Genomic DNA, 20,301 nt, shown 5'->3' with positions numbered 1-20,301 from the left:
TGAACCGATTTTACGTACATATGAGATGTAAGGAGTTAGGCTATTTTTAATTTAGAAATTTATTTATTTTGTAACTCTGCGAACTAAACAACTTTTTGTTAAATTCCACGCGGAGGAAGTCGCGGGCACAGCTAGTATATAAATTTAGCATATTAATAGAATAAACATTTTATGTCTTAAACTAATTCAATTCACAGATATTTCGTTAAAATTCTCTTATAAAAATCAGTGATAAAATCGACCCCTAGTTTTTGTTAATAGAGTATAGTCTGTCTGAAAGTAGATACTGGAAAAACGCGGCATATTTAAAAAACCACAGTCTGGCAACTTCAACAGACGCGTCTCGCCATCTTGTTTATTTGTTGTTTTAAAGTATTACCATACTCTGATTCCGATTCTTCCCAATCTCTGTTAAAATCGCTAAAATTTCATAACATTGTCAGTTTATATGTTAAATGTCTATAGTAGTTATAAATATATAAGTTATGTTGTCAATGTTAATAAAATTTATGTTGCCGAGTTTTTACATTGTTCTAAATTCCATTTGTTTTCAGACGTAGTAATGGATTCATTAAAGGTTTTCTATTGGTTTTAATATTATTTGTATTTAAATCTTAGTAGTTTTCCGCTAGATATTCCCCCAACTTATATTCGACGGTGGAACCCTACACACCCTACAGTGTTGTCATTTAAAAAGTATGCAAAAAAATCGAGTTTCTACTTTAGTTTGCCAGATTATATCTACTATAATATATCATGCAATACTTAAGAATAAAATATCATTGTCTATTTTTATTTTGTTTTTATTTATAATATAAAAGACTTTTTTTTACATGTCTATAGACAAATCTATCGTTTCACTAACTAAAATGAAATGTAAATTACAAAAAATATATAGTATTTATTTTTTTGATTAATTTTATTGCTATCAACTAATGTCTGCGATTACCAGGACCTGTAAAATAACCAATACCAAAAGTTAAGAGAAGAATTGACATAAACGCTTTACCTATTTCGATAAAAAATTAATACACTGTAATGAAATCAAACAACTCCCACATCCCTTCGATGAGGTATCAATATTTGGTTAAATAACTTGCTACTCAAATAGTAACATACAGTACAATTTTAATACAAAACCCTTAAAACAAAATTTGAGAAACAGGCAGAATGCAATCAGATAATTTGTATTTATCCCCACAGAGTTAATAAAAACATGACAGCATATATCTCTATTATTTTTTATATTTGTTGTGAATTATTAATGCGCTCAATTCAAACGATACAAGTGTTAGAATAATATTTTATGAACAAGAAACAGTTACAAGACAATTTCAAATTCAAACTGTACAAACCAATTGTTCATTAAGCTTTACTAGACCTTGTAGGAGAAGGCGCCAACGCGTCCCTGTACAGAAAATTCGATTAATGAGTCTTGCTAGAAATCTTTGTATAATTAAATATACCGTTAATAAATAATTGTTTCTTAAATTAAAATAAATTCATTTGCATTAACCATATTTAAAAATAATATACATATATATCACACATTACTACCTTTTGTGTGTAACCTAATTTGATATAAAATGTTCTTTCATTTATGTTAAATCGAATTTATAGCTACTAAATACGCATTGCGACACACACCGACTTTGAGAATGTCATAACGACAAAAAGAATTTACCAACTTAAGAAAATTGCGCACAGAAACGTATACCTACATATTGAGCACATTTTCTTAAATACTATGATATTCTAAATAAAGGATAAGAGGAATGAGAAAGGAAAAAAGAACACCATCATCGATGTTACTATTTTTATTTCCGTCTTACTCTTAAGACAAAATGTGTCCTCGCGAAGACACACATACAAGATGCCCGTCATTACACAAAAGTTGCGAATACGTTATCAATATAAATATTTATACAGCATCTATATATTTACAATGTATGTGTGTATCGTCCTCCGTGTTCACCGTTAGCCCTCAGTTCAACCACAAGTGACGGCGGCAGGGAGGACGCCACGCTACACGTTCACTATGTGAACACACACCAAGCTTCGATTTAATTCAATATAACACGCTTACTGGCAGTGCAAAAGATTGATGCACGATCCGTACCGTCTACAGATACATAATCCAATGACAGATATGTAGTGCTAGAATCATTATACAAACCAAGCAGAGAACAGGTAAATTAACTAAAACTGGCATGTTCTACATAGCGATGGGCGTGGCTTGTCGCTTGTGATTTGTGTGACAATCTGTCCCTTTTGCACGCTCCAGATAATAATAAAATTACTTCGGTATAAGTATTGTGACCGTGCCAGCTTTAACTAACCAACCTAGACAGAGTTTAAGACCTCCAAAATGTTTTACGCGTGAAATTTAATAGGAGTACGTAGTTAGAATTTACCAAAAAAAATTTAAAAAGTATTGTATAAAAGCCCTTTCTATAACAATTTTCTAGTCGAATAATTAATAACAAGACATTAAAATTAACGATACAATGCCAGCGTGTTAGTTGCACGACGGAAGGACTCGCCAACGATTAAAAGTATATCGGCCTTCGAGGCATCAAAAATAATTGATCACAGAATAAAAAACACACTATACCTTCAACTAGCTTAATGTTGAGTAGAAAACAGTATTCTAATAAAAAAAATAGGATTTTTGGTAAAAAATATTTTTTTTTCATTCTCTTAACCGATAGATAAACCACTATTTGATTAAAATTTAGTTTTTTATCGTCATAAAAGCGAATGAAGCCAGTTACTGAAAATCGTGTAACGTATTGCCATACCATTTACAGCACATAAATGACAAAATCAGTTCACAAAAATACGCCAAGATTTATTATGCCAAGGAAAAATTGCAAACATAATAAATCAATATATAATATATTTTGGTTTCTACTTTTTGCACTCACAAAAACTGGAAACCAAAATATTTTGTGACAGAATACATACATTTTTTATTATTTGTGATAGTAACTTATTACATAAATGTTGACTGACTGTCAGGCAGTTAAAAAAGCACGGTCTTATTACACAGGTCGGGAAACCACAGTGGTGGGGGTACGTTGGCTTAACGGTTAAAAGCCGCCAGAGGCATGAGTAGCGTGAAGATCGCTTAGTGCATAAGACCGTGGTGCTTTGCAACGAAGACAGAATAGCATTCTGTCTCTTTTTCTATTATTTATGATTTAAAATATAACCAATTACAATGAAAACTCAGTCAATATAACCAATACAATGAAACGTCACTCAATATAACCAATTACAATGAAAGTCGCCACCGCAACACGTGACGCCACTAAGCGATAGTAATGACGCACAGCAACGTACAGCGTTGTTGAAGCGAACTAAAAGTTAGACATTATCGTAATAGCCTCTTACCATTAAAATTGGGCTTAGTGTTCTGACCTGTGTAATAAGACCGTGTAAAAAAGCATTTTTGAAAGGTATATATCTAATATTTCCAATAAACCACATACTGATCCGACAGGCTGTCCCGATTAATGCATTAAGATAGACATCGGCTAAATAACGAGTAGCAATCACAGATGCAATTACTGACCCCAATCTGAATGGAAGTTTTTTAAGATAATTTTGACGAATACGACATACGAAAAATTAATACCGCAAACTATTACAGAAAGACTAGACACTAATAAATTTTCAGTTTGTCACAAATAACGGAATAGTACTTCGATATTTAATTTTTTTTTTTAAATTAATTTTATAAAAAGGTATACGTCATATAAATCAATTAAGTCTTAAATCCATTTAGTTCGTTATAGCCGTTAAAATTATCTCATTGATAAATTCAGAGAATAAATACCATTTTATTTTACGACAAGACTTTGAAGCTTTTTAAATGAATATCAATAATAATAAAAATAACCAAAGCAAATGAGTAAAAAACCACTAATATTCGTTGCAAATTTAACGGTATGAATGTTTTTTTTTTAGGAATTCTAAAATAGTTATTAATTTTTATATATAATATACGTTAATAAATTAAACTGTATTTGTGAATGAGTCAAAATATTGAAACTCATTGGAGCCCACATTTTAATCACAAATGAATGTTTTTCCAATTGTAACGTAAACATTATTAAAGCGATTTTCTAATCATGTAAATGTATCAAAATAAGTATGTAAAATAGATAATAGTACTAAATAACTTAAAAACTTCACCATGTCAGCCATACCATCAAATATGAAACGATCAATATAATAAAGGGACTCAAAACTTTGCATTTACTAAAATAAAAATTTTGAATGTATGCAAATTTCTATAACCTAATTTTAATAAACTAATTTTATTGTTAAGTTAAAAAACATATAAGCTGTTGATTATAGCTTCACCTGCTCCGGATTAATTTGTAACACATATTGTAAGATTCAGAGTTTTAATGAGATTAGGATTACTTTTTACTATCATATAATCATATACCTCAACATTATAAAATCAAATTATGTAGCAATAATAATTTCAATAAATCGAACTTTAATTATTTTTTTAATATTTTTTTTTATAATAATAATCATCGTGACTACCAGTGTCTTTCTGTTATATTTATAAGATATGTTCTGTTATATAATAAAAAAAGTTAATACCATAATAGATGTACACTTGACAACAAATTTAGCCAGTCATAAAACCGAATTTACACAAAATATTACACAATTGTTACTAACATTACACATTCACAGTACCAAAGATATGACAAATACAGTAAATGTATATTAGATGTATGAATGAGATATTTCATCTACTATCAATGGTAAATACTAAAAGATAACAAAATAAACGAATGTGATACACGAAATAGCTAATGCCTTGTCGAAATGTGAATACATAAAAGAAACATATGATTATTACTAGCGCAATTGGATTCATAGAGGTTAGCAGATTATTCACTAATAGAAGAAAAACTAACATTTACTAAAAGTTATAATTCTATCAATCTGTCCTTTACGTCTCAAAAACTATTAAAAACAAAAATTATGACATTTCACAAAATATATATTATTATTTTTTTCATAAATATATTGAATACATATTTAGTTATGTATTAAGTCAATCTTGTGGCAGAGGAAGTATTTAAAATGTAGACTTTTCAAGCTCAAGGCTCATATGTACAGTTGTCACAATTTTTGGCATTGTCTATGCTACGTCAGTGATTAACGTGCGGTCATGTATGGTGAGAGATAGTGTCCCGAGGCGATCATTCACAATTGTCAACTGTATACGTTATTCACAAATGCGATTTAGATAAAACTAAATTAACTTTAACTTATTAATTTCAAGTATAACTCGCCATTGAGCAGTCTGAATCATGACTGCATTGGAACATCAAATGATTAGTTCATAAATTTGAAAAATAACGTTTTTGTGAACGATCAATCGCAACTGTCAATCACGTAAAATTATCAACTGAAGTTTCCAGTCTCGGGCCCGCATTAGATAGATATGACGGTTGGAGACAAAAAATGTGTTTACTCTGTGTAGTCCCAGCAGTCCTTTTCATATCCTTCGTGCACGTGTTCGAGTAGAACCTTACGCCGACTGTCGCAATATCTGGAAAATGTATGAAATTTTATATGCATGCTAACTTTACTGTCTCTGATTTGCTTTTCTTTCATGAAACGGCCTGTTAACCGTGGAAGGCCTATAAAAGCATCACAATAAGTTTTTTAGATGGAGAAATGTTATTGTAAGCAAAAACCAGTGTCATAAAGTTTTGTCGATAACATAGTCTTGAGAGAAATCTAAAGATCAATATCTTATAAATTACTCAGCACATTTTTTTTATAAAGTCTAATATTAAAACAAAAGTTTTAAAGATACCAAGCTAGCTGTATTTGTTATTAGGTTTTAAAATATTTAAGCTAAACACAAACGAATTTTATAATAATACTTTTATTGTTTGTTACAAGGAGTTCGAAAAAATAAGAATATTCTTTTTCATTTACCTATATTTGTCCTGGACCTTCTGTTTAATATCAGCCAGGTTCTCACTAGTGATGTCCCTCTCGAGATACTCCGACAATGTCTCAGTGGCTGACTCCAGGTCCCGCTGGTTGTCTTCGAAGATCACGGACTGGTTGTTCTTGCGCAGGTAGTACGCGAACACATAGGTGTACATCAAGGTCTGTCGACACTGACAGAGTATATCCACAGCCTTCTTTAAAAATTGTACCTGAAGCCAAATATTATAATTTACTTATTACATCCTTAAGGTGACGTCTTAATTCATCACTTATCACTTCAGCCTAATACAATTCACTGCTGGACATAGACCTCCATAAATTCGCGCCAATAATGGCGTGAACTCATGAAAATGGCTTGTTTTGACCATAGTCCACCACGCTTGTCAGGCAGGCGGTTTGGTGACCGCAGTGCGTCTTAATTAGTTAGATTTTATTGTATTCGATTAGATTTTGGTACGTTAAAAAATGATATTGCGTTTGTCAAACAGGTTTTCTTTACGGTGCAGATCGATGATTACCATTAATCAAATTTTGTTTAATTATGTACATGTTTTGCCTTGCGAGCCTCAGTTAGAACTCTCTACTTAGACTTTTCCGACTAAACTCCTTATGTAACAATCTCAAATTGTGTGGAAAAAGTCACACTGCAAATTATCGACAGTGTAGTGTACGAATGAATTACCTTCGATTTATCCAGGAGAAAAAATTACAATCTCAAGCTACCAAAATTTTGCCTAAATCATTGACAGGTGGAAAAGTTGATGGTCGCTCCTGGAATAAAGTAGCAGCTTTAAACAACCAAAAACATCCCACTAATACACAATTCCCCAATAAAGATGATCAAGCAACCTTAGATATGCTAATAATTTTTTTAAGGCAATTAAATCAATTAAAAATCAATTTGTCGCGTGTACGAACATGATGGATAAGGTTCTTCTGATCCTAGCCCATCTAGGTCAATATGTTTAGTGCGGATACATTACGGCTAATAGTTTGGAATGCCGATGGCATTCGTGGAAAGATTACTGCTTATCAGTCGCCGTATCTCCCGTTGTTGAGGATGCTATAATGAATTCTTATTTTTCAGTACTAATGGGTGATTTAAATACAAAGCATCCTTACTGGAACTGTTCTACAGCGAATTTGCATGGTGATATTTTATTTAGTCATATGATAAATAATGAATATGACATCTTTGCACCTAACACACCGACTTTAATCCATTATAATACTTCACACAGCCAATCAGCACCAGACGTAAATGTAGCTAAAGGCGTTCAAGATATATCCGAAGTAAACGCCTTCACTTCCTTATCATCGAAGCATCTTCCCGTCTTCTTTATGGTTAACAGTAACTACACTAGCAAATCTCACCTCACATTTAACTACACTAAGGCTAATTGGAATAAATATAGAAGTTATATCAATAAAAATATTACTCTCGACAATTTACCTTTCAAATCTATATCTGAAATAGATTACAACATAGAACATTTGTCTAAAACCCTTATGAATGCCCGTAATTTTAGTATTCCTGTAACTAAAGTTCATGGTAATCTCGCTTCCTCGTCATATACGAAAACTAATAAAATTTAAGAATGTTGCCGAAGAGCTTCTCTCAAAGCAGAAAACAATGGTATAAGATATCTCTTATCTAAATTTAAGAACTTGCAATATATAATTGATAAGAAAATAGTTTAATGATGGCCTCTTGGACAGGAAATTAGCAAGTGATGATAGTAGATAATATAGAGATAGGCGATTTGTCAAATCACTTAACCCTAGACCAAATGTCATACCTTTATTGAAAATAAGCAATAGCCACACTACTTCCACCACACAAGAACAGTGTGAAGTGCTGGCAGAATATTCCTGGAAAATATGAATCTTACAAAGTCTTGGTACAGTGACTCTGAAACCGAACACAGACTTGCTGAGTCAGTTAATGGTCTCAAATCTAATTACACCATCGAGTTACACCACCATAACTAAAGATATTACTTAGGAATCTCAAATCTCGTAAGGCCCCTGGTATATATGATTAGACAAACTATCTGCTAAAAAACATATCACAAAAAGGTCTTGTCTTATTAACTAAAATATTTAATGGGTGTTTAATATTGGGTTATTATCTATCTTCCTGGAAAATCGTAAAAATGATACCAATTAAAAAACCGGCAAAAAGCGTTAGTTTGTTGGTTTAGTTTACTACCTAGCCTTGGCAAATTATTTGGACTTACTTGGATTACTTATATCGGAACACTTTGGTTTTCGTCGTAATCATTCGACCAAACAACGATGAAATTTAAATGTGACCACATAATAAACATCGGCTTTCGATTAAATTAAAAATTATTAAAATCGGTACACCCAGTAAAAAGTTATGCGGATTTTCAAGAAGTTCCCTCGATTTCTCTGGGATCCCATCATCAGATCCTTGTTTTCCGTATCATGGTACTAAACTAGGGATATCTTCTTTCCAACAAAAAAAGAATTATCAAAATCGGTACGACGAAGTTATCCCCGAACATATATATATATACTTGTATGTTCGGGAGCTTGCCTATATATATAATTATATATATATATAGGCAAGTTCAATCTCTATCCTGTTTAAAAAAATATCTAAAGGCTCATTTTTTTGTTACTAAATAAGTTTTAAATATCATGTCCGCAATATAATACGTACTATTTGTTTATAAAGTATATATATATATCCGGTCGAATTGAGTAACCTTCTCCTTTTTTCGAAGTCGGTTAAAAATGTGCAGCGTTTTACAAACAGCTCATACGATTAGGTACTACACTGATACCTGTGAAGTGTTTTTGTGTAAACATGTTATAATTACTTTTTCGTCTTTCAACGTTTATGTTTATAAAGGTGAGTTAGCCTAAAAATGTATTATAAATGTGACGTTAACATAAATGAGATTTTGTTAAACAATTATGATGATTTAATAAAGACATTTAAAATCAAATCAATCTCAAACTGTTTGTTCCTGTAACTGTACTTAGTCAGGAAGGTTAAGAGGTAAGTGTATTGGCTGTTCCTATTTACTACAAGAAGTACAGATTGAAATAACCTGAAATAACTAAATTATTCAAAGTGACATTAAATCGTTTGCCATATGAACTTCGTCAATTATAAGTTTTTGACTATCTTTAAATCGGGAAAAGTCTTCGTATTTTATAGTAAAAAATTAGGATAAAATCTTTTTGGTTGTATTATTTGTAACTGGCAGGGGTTGATACCATGAAAAGGTGATATTTAAAAACGAAATTAAAAAGTAAAAAACCAATTTCCAGACTCTTTTTTTATTATCTTTCCTCCATTGTGGGTGAATCCAACGTAGTAATTTGGTACATTTTAAAGTTTTACTTTAAAATAGAGAAAAATGCGATTCATGCCGCGAAAAAAAATTGTGACGTTTATGAACTTAACGCAATGTCAGTTATAGTAGCACGAAATTGGTTTAAGCGTTTTAAGTCAAGAAATTTTGATGTCAGATGCTTTTCGCTCTGCTCGTATAGTTACGGATGACAGTGACGATATTTTTGAAAAAGTGGAGCGAGACCGACATTTGAGTAGTCACAATATAGCTGAAGATCTGAGAATTGACTATAAAATAATTTTGACCTATGTGAAAAAGATAGTGTAGAGCGGGTAGTGTAGTACAGGTTGTGTAGTGAAGGTAGCGGTATACCTCGATCCAGCTCATGTTGTGCTGCTGCATCTCCTCCATCTTCTTGACGGAGGCGTAGAGCTTAGACTCGAAGCGCAGCGACTGCATGTGGTTCATGTAGCGGTTGCAGTAGAACAGATAGTGTAGTGCGGGTAATGTGGTGCGGGTAGTGTAGTACGGGTAGTGTAGTGCGGGTAGTGGTATACCTCGATCCAGCTCATGTTGTGCTGCTGCATCTCTTCCATCTTCTCCTTGACGGAGGCGTAGAGCTTCGACTCGAAGCGCAGCGACTGCATGTGGTTCATGTAGCGGTTGCAGTAGAACAGATAGTGTAGTGCGGGTAATGTGGTGCGGGTAGTGTAGTACGGGTAGTGTAGTGCGGGTAGCGGTATACCTCGATCCAGCTCATGTTGTGCTGCTGCATCTCTTCCATCTTCTCCTTGACGGAGGCGTAGAGCTTCGACTCGAAGCGCAGCGACTGCATATGGTTCATGTAGCGGTTGCAGTAGAACAGATAGCGTTGAAGAGCTGCACGCGAGCGCTCTTGCGCATCGCGCGCCGCTTTCGCCTCGTCTTCGTCGTACCTGCAGACACACGCAAGTTACTTTCAGGGCCGGTTGCATCGAGTGTGCTGTGACATCCCACTGCTGGGATTAGGCCTCCTTATCCATTCAGCAGAAGGTTCGGAGTTTAATCCATTACGCTACTCCAATGCAGGTTGACGAATCTGATTCTCCTTAATTAATAAACTACAACGCTAATAAAAAGTCTCTTAAATATAGTGAAATTCGATTGTAAAAAAGAATAACATATCCAGAGCCTATTTCTGTGGAATAACGTTAATCGTCAAATCCACAACCGGTGAAGCAGGTCCTCCATAAACTTGTTAGTTTAAACGTGTATGATATGATTCTGATTAAGGTCGCGAACCTTCTTTAAGAGGGATCATAATTAAATAAATTTGAAGATACTAACTATTCTATTTGCTTTGGGTATGGCTAATTGGGCATTATTTTAGTATAACAATAATCAAACACCGCATACAAATTATTCATTAAGATAAAAGCTAAAAAGATAAACAGCAAATCATAAACTGGCCCGCAACATAATATTTAACATGAATAAAGTTCAATTAAAGGCACTCTATCTTTACTTTTTTATTTCCATTGTTTTTAGCAGCCATGTGCAATCTTCAGTCTGTAATTTCAAGTGTCTTTCTACTTCAAATCCAAGACTGGACAATAACGGGCGGGCTCTGTTTACCTGTTACAATTGTACCAGCTACTGCCGTGAGGCTCCCAGGGGCCGAGACACACCCAGCAAAAGTCCGCCTTGCAGTTCTGATTCTTACAGACCATATGGTTACAGCCACCATCCTTTTCTATCGTAACATTGCACTTCGGACACTCCTTCGTGTTAGCTGCTATCCAGTTAGACGTTTCAGAGTCGTCGTCGCATTTCTACAAAAAAAAAAAAAAAAATGGCAAGTTGTTAATAGATTATTTTTAGCATCTTAGAATATTATTAACATGATTAATAAAAATAACCAAAGTTTCAAATATAATGTAACTGATATCTCACACCTCTAAGTTCCGTTAAACTCTGTTAAAATGAATATTAAGATTGAATACACACTTTACCTTATTACCTACTCTCTTCTAATGAGTTTAGCTTGAAATTTTATTACTTATAATTTTAATCGATAAGTAGGCTTTTGAACACTGATTTTTCAAATCATATATATTTATATATTATATACTAGCGGACAGATTGTAATTGTATTTAAAACTTTAAATAAATGTTGCTGTGATAATTTCTAAGGATTACGAATTTATGAAACCATAAAACTGCTATACAATTTTGTATAAATTTAGCTGAAGATATACAGGTTGACTGGTGAATTACTATCAATATTTACAGAGGACACTCGGTACATGATTCTCATTCGAATTATGTAAAAAAAATAGCTACTTAATTTTTGACAAAATTCCCACACATTTCAATTTAAATAAATGAAATGTAGACACATTAATTTTCAGCCATAATGGCGGCGCGTACTTGGCCTCGTACTGTGCCGCTTGCCGCCGCCCGCGGCAACCCCCGCCAATTCTAATTCCCCCCTAAATTCGATTAGTAGATCACTAGGTCAGTTGGTGCTGTGTGGCTACGGCACTAAAGAATTTAGCCACCCCCTCTCTTCCCGTGGGTGTCGTAAGAGGCGACTAAGGGATAACACAGTTCCGCTACCACCTTGGAACTTAAAAAGCCGACCGATGGCGGGATAACCATCCAACTGCTGGCTTTGAAATACACAGGCCGAAGACGGGCAGCAGCATCTTCGGTGCGACATAGCCAGTACTGCGGTCACCAACCCGCTTGCCCAGCGTGGTGACTATGGGCAAAACACATGAGTTCACGTTATTTTTGGCGTAAACTTGTGGAGGCCTATGTCCAGCAGTGGACGGTATAGGCTGTAATGATGATGATGATGATGAGGTCAGTTGGGCGAGCGCCGCCATAAGGTTTGTATGCTGGAGTACGTCCATCTTCCCGCGCGCGCGCCTAGTGATTGATCTTACGCGTATACCTAATATGTCTCGTGTGAATGTGACCTGTCATAAGTAATTAGGTATGGCTTATCAATACACAAATGCAGAGTACTTAAAAGTGACCCGTTCGTGTTATATCGTGTAAAAGACAATAAGTATGGTTCATTTATTACGTAAAACGATTTAGGGGGAGAGGGGGTCGATCATGTCTTTAGTCTCGATAGTTCTTAGGTAAAATTACAAAAATGCGCAAAGTGAAAATACCTTGAAAAATCGCGGGCAGCCGCGCGAGTGCCGACTAGTTGTCACTTGCTTTCGTAAACAACATTCATTATTTCGTTGATAAATTTTAATATTGTAGTTGAATATGTAGTTTTTTTTTTTGTTAAGCCTCTGGACTGAAAATCTTATGTCGATAAAGATCATAATTAAAACCAAAGTTTATTACTCCCAAAAAATAAAAATTATTAGTACCTACCTAAAGTACAAATAAAAATAAACATTGAAACAAACCAAACGTGTATTCATTTTTTCGTTTAGATTCTTACGTAATAAATTAATATTTATCAAATTATCAAGGGGAATATTTATCAAGGGGAAGGGGTCGGCCTAATCTTATTTTGATATTTTTGCCTGTCCTAAGGTAAAATTAAAGTATGAAGGGGGATTGGATCATACTGGTTTATCAAAAGTAGCCTGCTACCCTGTTAATACTTGGCGGTGTTTGGACGTAGGTAAACGACCGCGCGATAACTAAATGTAACCTATACCTACACACCTGCTTTGTGACGACTGCGCAGCTAGGGCGTCCAGACGACGCGTAATTAGCGAGATAACTGTTGGTTAACTTTACTTAGAAGTTTATGAATATTTATTTTATATGTAATTTTTTTTCGTCATATATGATCCTCAAATAACACGTCCTCAAATATTGATAGTAATTCACCAGTCACCCTGTATAATAACCCTGAGGCGATATTTTATCACGAAAACAAGAACGCCATGTACGGCCTAGCTAACGCGACGTCGACAGTTATACAATGCTAACCCCGGTTCGAAAAAAATGTAGTAATAAGGGCCAGTTTGGTTCTCACGTAGATATGTAGAGACGCTAAGTTAGTAGACGCTAAGTTTAGATATAAGAATGAGTTTTCGCGTAATGTACGCTTACACTGTAACAAATTAAAAATAAAGGTAACGTCACTGGTGTAAAGTACAGCCCGTGGACCTAAAATACAAAGAAATAATAATAACAAAAGTAAAAGCTGACCTTAATCCACTTGCGCAGCAGGCAGCAGCGCACGGGGTCGTGCCAGTTCTCGCCGCACGCGAAGCAGAAGGTGTGCGCGCAGCGGCACGTGACGGGCGCGGCCTCCACGTACGCCTCCACCTTGATCGCGTTGCTGCAGTCCGGCGACGGGCACCAGCGCAGCAGCCTGTTGCACTGCACGCGACCGTTAGCACAACCCTGCTCGCTCGCACGCTAGCGATGACTACTCGTGCGCTTATTACTGTCGCGGAATACTTAAGGCGTCTGTTTGTCTGAACTTCCCTCTTACTTGCCCATTACACAGAATTTTAAGTCGTTTAGGTTAAATAAACGTATCAAATACCAAAAAAAGAACCACATCAAAAATCATGATATTATATGACATATTTATGGATATGTTTCCTAACCTTGACATGTACATTACATAATGTTATTTAAGACAATAATATAAATTACAGATATAAATAAAAATTAATGTGTTCTTTACCTCCACGAAACTATTAGTGATGATGTGCTGATACTTAAGTTTGACGCGCGGGTCGCGCACCAGTCGCATGACTGTCGCGTCGTCTACGAGGATGTCGCACGCGTGCGCCGCACATGCTATTGTTTGTCCCTATCAACAAATTAATAAGATTATAATTTGAACGAACCCAACTTCATAATCTTCTAAGATATAAAAATCTCATGACACAGTGTTTGTTACAGAACTCGTCCAAAAAGGCTTGACCATGGTGATTTTTAAGTTTTTTTTGTGTGTATTTGATAGGTCTAAGTAGAATAGTTTTTTTATATACCTAATTTCTATAATGGTGTCCCCTAGCTAGTTTACTATAATTATATATATTCTTATATGATTTGATAACTTTATCCTCTGCCATTTTCCTTAAAAATTATCACATACTTGTGCCGTTTGACCTTTAATGTTAAAGGAATACTATAATTCTGTGCCTCCTGTGACAAATGACAAGAGTAAATACAACCTTAAACAAAAAAAAAATATATTTGTGAACTAATTGGACTATGTTCAATAATAGGGTACTTTCGGTAGTGAAAAATAAATTATAAAATTTGACAAATATTAAAATTTTTGTAGAAATACACTTAAAAATTCTGATTTGGAATCATAAAAGCACATTATTGTTTTATTATATTGAAATTAAAAGACGTATATTTGAATCTGTATATCACGTGACCTAAAACACGGCTCGCCATGGTATGACGTCATAAGGGCAAAAACAAAGTTCTGTCAGTGCTGTAAACAGCTAGGTAGATAATTATCTATCAACTTTAATTTCAAGGAGTAATCGTTGTGCTCTTTCGTTAGTTCATTTCATTTGTAGCTATTTATTTATTAAAATGCAAAAAAGTTTTGTAAAAGCAGATAGTACGAATCTGCCAAAAATTGATTCAATGATGGTTGCAAAGTTTTTTTGCACGTATCCCAGACCAGATATCGGAATGTTAAAACATCTTTGTAAGTATTACTTGTTATATTATACTGATTTTTTTTTTTTTTTTTTAATGTAAATGCCAGGTATAACTAATTTGAAAAATAATGTTAGAAAGTGTTTAGGTTATGGTTTAGGTTATGTTTTATTCCTTTTGTTACTGCCAAATTGTGACTTAATAGTTTTTTTTTGGTATCAGCCGTATGTTCGTATATCGTACTATCAACAGATACAGCATAACTTCGCCTGTCGAAGACCAGAAAAGATCGGGGCGGCCGCATGTTGTTAGAACTACAAAGGCTGTTAAAGCCAGAATTCGTCGAAACTCCATTAGGAAGCAAAAAACTTTTATCGCGAGAAATAAAGGTTCCCGAAAAAGGACTCTGTCGCGTATTATAAAACAAGACCTGAAGCTCGATGCTTATCGCCGATATACAGGACATGCCCTAAATCAATCTTTACAATTAAAGAGAGTGGATCGATCAAAACGCCTTCTGTCGCGATACGCAGGTGAAAGGCACAGAAATATCCTCTTTACCGATGAAAAAATTTTCACGAGTGAAGAACACTACCATAAGCAAAACGATAAAGTGTACGCTCACAGTTCTAAAGAAGCTGCTCAAGTTGTCGGAAAGATACAACGTGGTCATCATCCTGCGTCAGTCATGGTTTGGTGTTTTATCAAGGAGTCACAAAACTACATTTTTGTGAAAAAGGAGTGAAAACTTCAGCCAAAGTGTATCAAGATACAGTCTTGGATCATGTTGTGAAACCTCTCAGCAATACACTATATATATGAGGTGGCGAATGCTAGCGCGACCCCATCTCGCCCCACCCAGGCGGACGACTACTCACACGTGATGGTTTTTTAGTCAGTAGGAGTCTGACATAACCCTCTGGCGCCCCCGAGCCGGAGGGTATCCATGGTAGATTTTCCCCACGTAAAAAAAAACATATATATATATATATATATATATATATATATATAATAGTAATTATTCTGTTTCTGTTCCTTTTAGGAGAAATTCCAAAATAAAGACTATATTTGCGTTTCTCTAACACAAGAAATTTATTTCTATTATTACATATTTTCTATATTTACAATTCTTAGCATTTAAACTACATTATAATTACAATATTCACTTACCTAAAACAAGAAAAACAACATTTAAAGCCTTTATTTAAACTAATTTTCTTACGATCTTAATGTAAAAATATTTCTGTCATCACTACAAAGTTTTATTATTCTGTCCTGACAATAAAATAAACAAAAAGGTTTTAACTAAAAAAACAGTAACGAAATATAAAATGAGCGCATTAAGTAGCGCCTCCTACGCACCCCCGTTCGTCGCATGCGGAGAGAGGCCTCGTTAGCGGCCTCCTCTCTCACCCGCTCGTCATTCTCCTTATGGGACATTACTGTCACGCAAGAGAAGACCATCGCCTTCCAGGATTCGTCGTCGCCGAGCATCGCGGTGATGACGCTCGGCAGTGACAAGTCCCCTCCGAGGACTGTCGTCAGTTTGCGACGCAGCGCCGCCTATCTCGGCTCCCTTTGGGTCGTCCGACACAAGTAGTCACCAAAGCAGCCATGCCCGGTGAGAACCTGCGTCAGACGTTACCCACCGAACCACCGCTCTGGGACCGGGCGCAAGGCAGCCGTTACACGTGTGCCACGGCTGCTCCGCTACATCCTCCCCCCCCACCTCCACATTAGTGCTTCTTGCCCCATCCGGCGCACCCGTAGAATACCGTCCACCGTGGGGTTCTCACCGAGAGCCCTCCTACCCGAGACATAGGAATAGGTCTCGGCAAGGACCTCCGCCACTAGCTCCCAAAGGCGGTTGCCGGCTAGAGCAGTAGGTGCGCGCCTACAGACGGGAGTTCGAGGACAGTCGCAAAAAAGTGGCTGAATCCACGAGCACAAAGGGACCTGCCGACCTAATGCAGGATATAGCTGTTATGGTCGGCAACATCGTGAACGACTGCATGGCGGCTCTTCAGCTCCCAGCGCCCCTCCTCGCGGCCCCCCCACTGGCTGGGGACAGCAGACCGCTGACGCGAACCACAAGGGCCGCCAGGGCGGACAAGAACAGAATGACGGCGGCCTCTAGCACAAGCGTGGGTGCGCATTTAAACTCGGAGGAGCTCCCCGCCCTCACCCAAGCATCGAGCAAAGGAAAGGGGAAGGGAAAGGGAAAGGGCAAAGGAAAGGGAAAGGGCAAAGGAAAAAGGAAGGGAAAGGGCAAGGGGAAGGGAAAGGGCAAGGGGAAGGGAAAGTGCAAGGGGAAGGGAAAGGACAAGGGGAAGGGGAAGGGAAAGGGAAAGGGCAAGGGCAAGGGGAAGGGAAAGGGAAAGGGCAAGGGCAAGGGAAAGCTAGCTAGTTAAGGAGGTGGAGTGGACCAGGTTCGGTCCTTCCACCAAAACAAAACAAACAAAACTCCCAATGATTCATTTCTGACAAAGGAGAATAGCTTGACAAATATCTATTTTCATGAATTTTTAAACAGTTATATCACTTTGTAAAAAAAAATATTTCTGTAAGTATAGCAGATGAAGACCAAAAATTGTTTTTTTTTTTTTTTTTGATAATGCCTATGTTAAAATCACAAAAACTCAACTTATATCACTTATCACAGGACGCACAGATATGTTTACAATAATTTTTTTTTTTTTTTGTTAAAAAAGTTAAATTAATACTCACTAATCCTTCTTCCATAATTTTAGTAGTTAAGTATTCACACCAACACTGTGTACAGAATCTGTGACCACACTCTAAGCCTGTCATCATCTGAAAAAAAAATTATATACATGTATACACATAAAAATTATTTTAAATATTATTTGTTAAAAATCTTAAAATTTTAATTTAAAATGAAATTGAAATTATAAATTCTAATAAAACTTACAGAAGAAGGGAGAATTGAAAAACATATTTCGCATTCTTCTGTTCCTGATGTTGATATCCTTCTAGGTAACTGTAAGAATGAAAAAGACATAAAATTATCTTACAAATAGAGAGCAGAAACACTGAAAAAATATTACGAAATTGCTCAAATTTCAATTGGGTAATTATTAACTTTATTTATGTTTTCTTAAGGAAGTACATAATATTATTATAAACCAAAAAAAAAACACAAGAAAAAGTACCCATACAATGTTTTTTAAAATTATGCCTATATTTGAAACAAATAAATATTTGTATTTAAAATTATTAAAATACTTTACCATACTAACATTAAACAGAATTTTTAACTCTTTCCTGATAGAAAAATGACATTTTTTTAAAATTTAGTTGAATAATTATAAAAAAATTTAATACCTTGAGTAAGTACAACCCAGGTCATAAGTTATATATTTTTTGATATCATAAAATATCTAATACTAACTTATAATGTGTAACAAAAGTCACACGAGACAACTGTAGTTTATGACTGATATGTAGACTGGGTATGTAGCATTATGACTGTTAATAATTTTTAGTTCCCAATATTTTCAGCACTATTGCAAGTGCCATGGTCACAGGTACACTCCGACCATGACATTTAGAACAGTGCCTAAATGATGGGAACTTTTACCAACCTATAGGCATTGGTAAATATATTTTGTTTTACATATCACCGTATTAGAACTATGACAGTTAAAAAATACTATAGCTTAATTATATGTAAATATTTTTATATAAGACACTTCCCCCATTTGATTATAAGACACTTTCCTCAAGTTAACACTTCAGGTGATCATCAAATCACACAAAAATGAAAAATTAAAAAAACACTGTATCTGAAATAGTTGAATAAAAAATACCTTTGGCCTTTGTATAACAGGTTTCCTAAATGGATTTATAACTCTAGCTTCAGCAAATAACTGGTCCTGATCACCGTCATATAATCTTTCCATAAGCTTTTCTTTGTCCCATTTGAAATGATTAAGAAGTATGCGAGTTGTCGTCGCTGGAATCTGATATGTAAATAGCACCAATCATTAAATTTAAAATATTATGATAAAACACAAAACATATTTATTAAATACAAGTATTAAGTTTATTATAATTTTCATTACTCATTTATATATATTATGGGTTCAGTTTATAATCATGACTGATATAACACTGTATTATAGAATTTGGTATAGCATTTGGTAAAAATAGCAGGTATAATTCATAATCCAATAATTGTTCAAAACTATTTACATCTGTCATAGTCATTTACAGACTATCCTCATATCACACATTATTCCCATATAACAGAAATATAAATATATATATATATATATATATATATATATATTTTTTTTTTTTTTTTACTGCTCTACCTGTCCACAAAACAACAGCAATAGAATGATAACAATTATTAAATTTGATGTTGTATTTACACAAAACAAAATGAAATCACTGTACTATAGTGACATGTCCTAAATTAACTCACTACATAAAATTATCATGACCTACATTAAGAATGTCTTAGCTTTTTTAAAATATAAAAGAACAGTTTTGTCTGTGTATGAGTCATTTTACGTTTTATGTCAATTGAGGATCTAATTCTCCAACAATAACAATAATTGGAATCTCTTTTTCAATTGACCAATAACATAATATTGACACACAGCAGGCATTGTCAATTTTGATAAGTTTTAAGAATATTTCAAGTTGCATTTGTATACAAAAACACAAAGAAAATCTAAAAGCAGCAAAATCAATGAAGTAAAGCAATGTACGAGTAACCTCATTCAAGCTATCCCTTGTTTACTACAAACATACTGACCTCAACTACTGTGTTCACATCTTTGATGCAGTCAACCATGTGTTGGACGATTTCCTCAGTCGATAACACTTCGTATGGATATTCTTCAAGTTCCGTTTGTCTTTCCCTTGTACTGTGAGTCTCATCCATGACAAAGTCTACATCGTCTCCGCTGGATTCGTTACCAGAATCCACATCATCCTTTGTGTCATCTTCCGAGTCCATTGTCGAGATAAATTTATTGTTTGCTATTTAATGATGGTACTGCCACAATAATTCTTATGATGAAATAATTACACCTAAGATTTAGGAAAGGTCAACAATGAAGAAAATAGTTCACCCACGGACTGCCAAAACCTCTGACGTATTGTTAGTGTCTATGACGTCACTCCTTCGACTCTTTGAATGTATTTGTCTATGTTTTATGGTATTTACAACTTTGTTATAATAATAATTTGAACAATAAACCATAAAAATTCGAGCTTCAAAACGATTTTATTTATTCATTATATGAATCATCAATAAAGTTACATGTGAATATGACACAACAATTGAACGATTAGTTAGAAAGAGTAATTAAAATAATTTGCTGCTGGTTTGGATGAA

The 20,301-nt window shown here is 34.7% G+C and overlaps 1 protein-coding gene across 2 annotated transcripts; it reads right to left on the bottom strand.

Moving 5' to 3' along the window:
• Window positions 1-785: 785 nt before the first annotated feature.
• On the bottom strand, window positions 786-20,079 carry LOC123659144 (E3 ubiquitin-protein ligase ariadne-1). 2 transcript variants are annotated; one of them, XM_045594399.1, is made up of 12 exons: window positions 19,717-20,079; window positions 18,761-18,913; window positions 17,863-17,931; window positions 17,658-17,744; window positions 13,990-14,118; window positions 13,503-13,676; window positions 10,947-11,143; window positions 10,078-10,267; window positions 5,983-6,209; window positions 5,510-5,587; window positions 1,382-1,408; window positions 786-955 (listed from the first exon to the last, which is right to left on the bottom strand). In XM_045594399.1, the coding sequence occupies exons 1-12, from the start codon at window positions 19,918-19,920 to the stop codon at window positions 946-948; spliced, it is 1,545 nt and encodes a 514-aa protein (XP_045450355.1). In that variant the 5' UTR covers window positions 19,921-20,079; the 3' UTR covers window positions 786-945. The 2 variants fall into 2 exon arrangements, with proteins under 2 accessions (XP_045450355.1, XP_045450356.1); XM_045594400.1 differs by lacking the exons at window positions 786-955; window positions 1,382-1,408 and having other exon boundaries at window positions 5,506-5,587.
• Between the last annotated feature and the right edge of the window lie 222 nt (window positions 20,080-20,301).

The sequence above is a fragment of the Melitaea cinxia genome, chromosome 13, assembly GCF_905220565.1.
Source record: "Melitaea cinxia chromosome 13, ilMelCinx1.1, whole genome shotgun sequence".
Taxonomy (NCBI): Eukaryota; Metazoa; Arthropoda; class Insecta; order Lepidoptera; family Nymphalidae; genus Melitaea; species Melitaea cinxia.
This window is presented reverse-complemented; position numbering and strand designations above follow the sequence as displayed.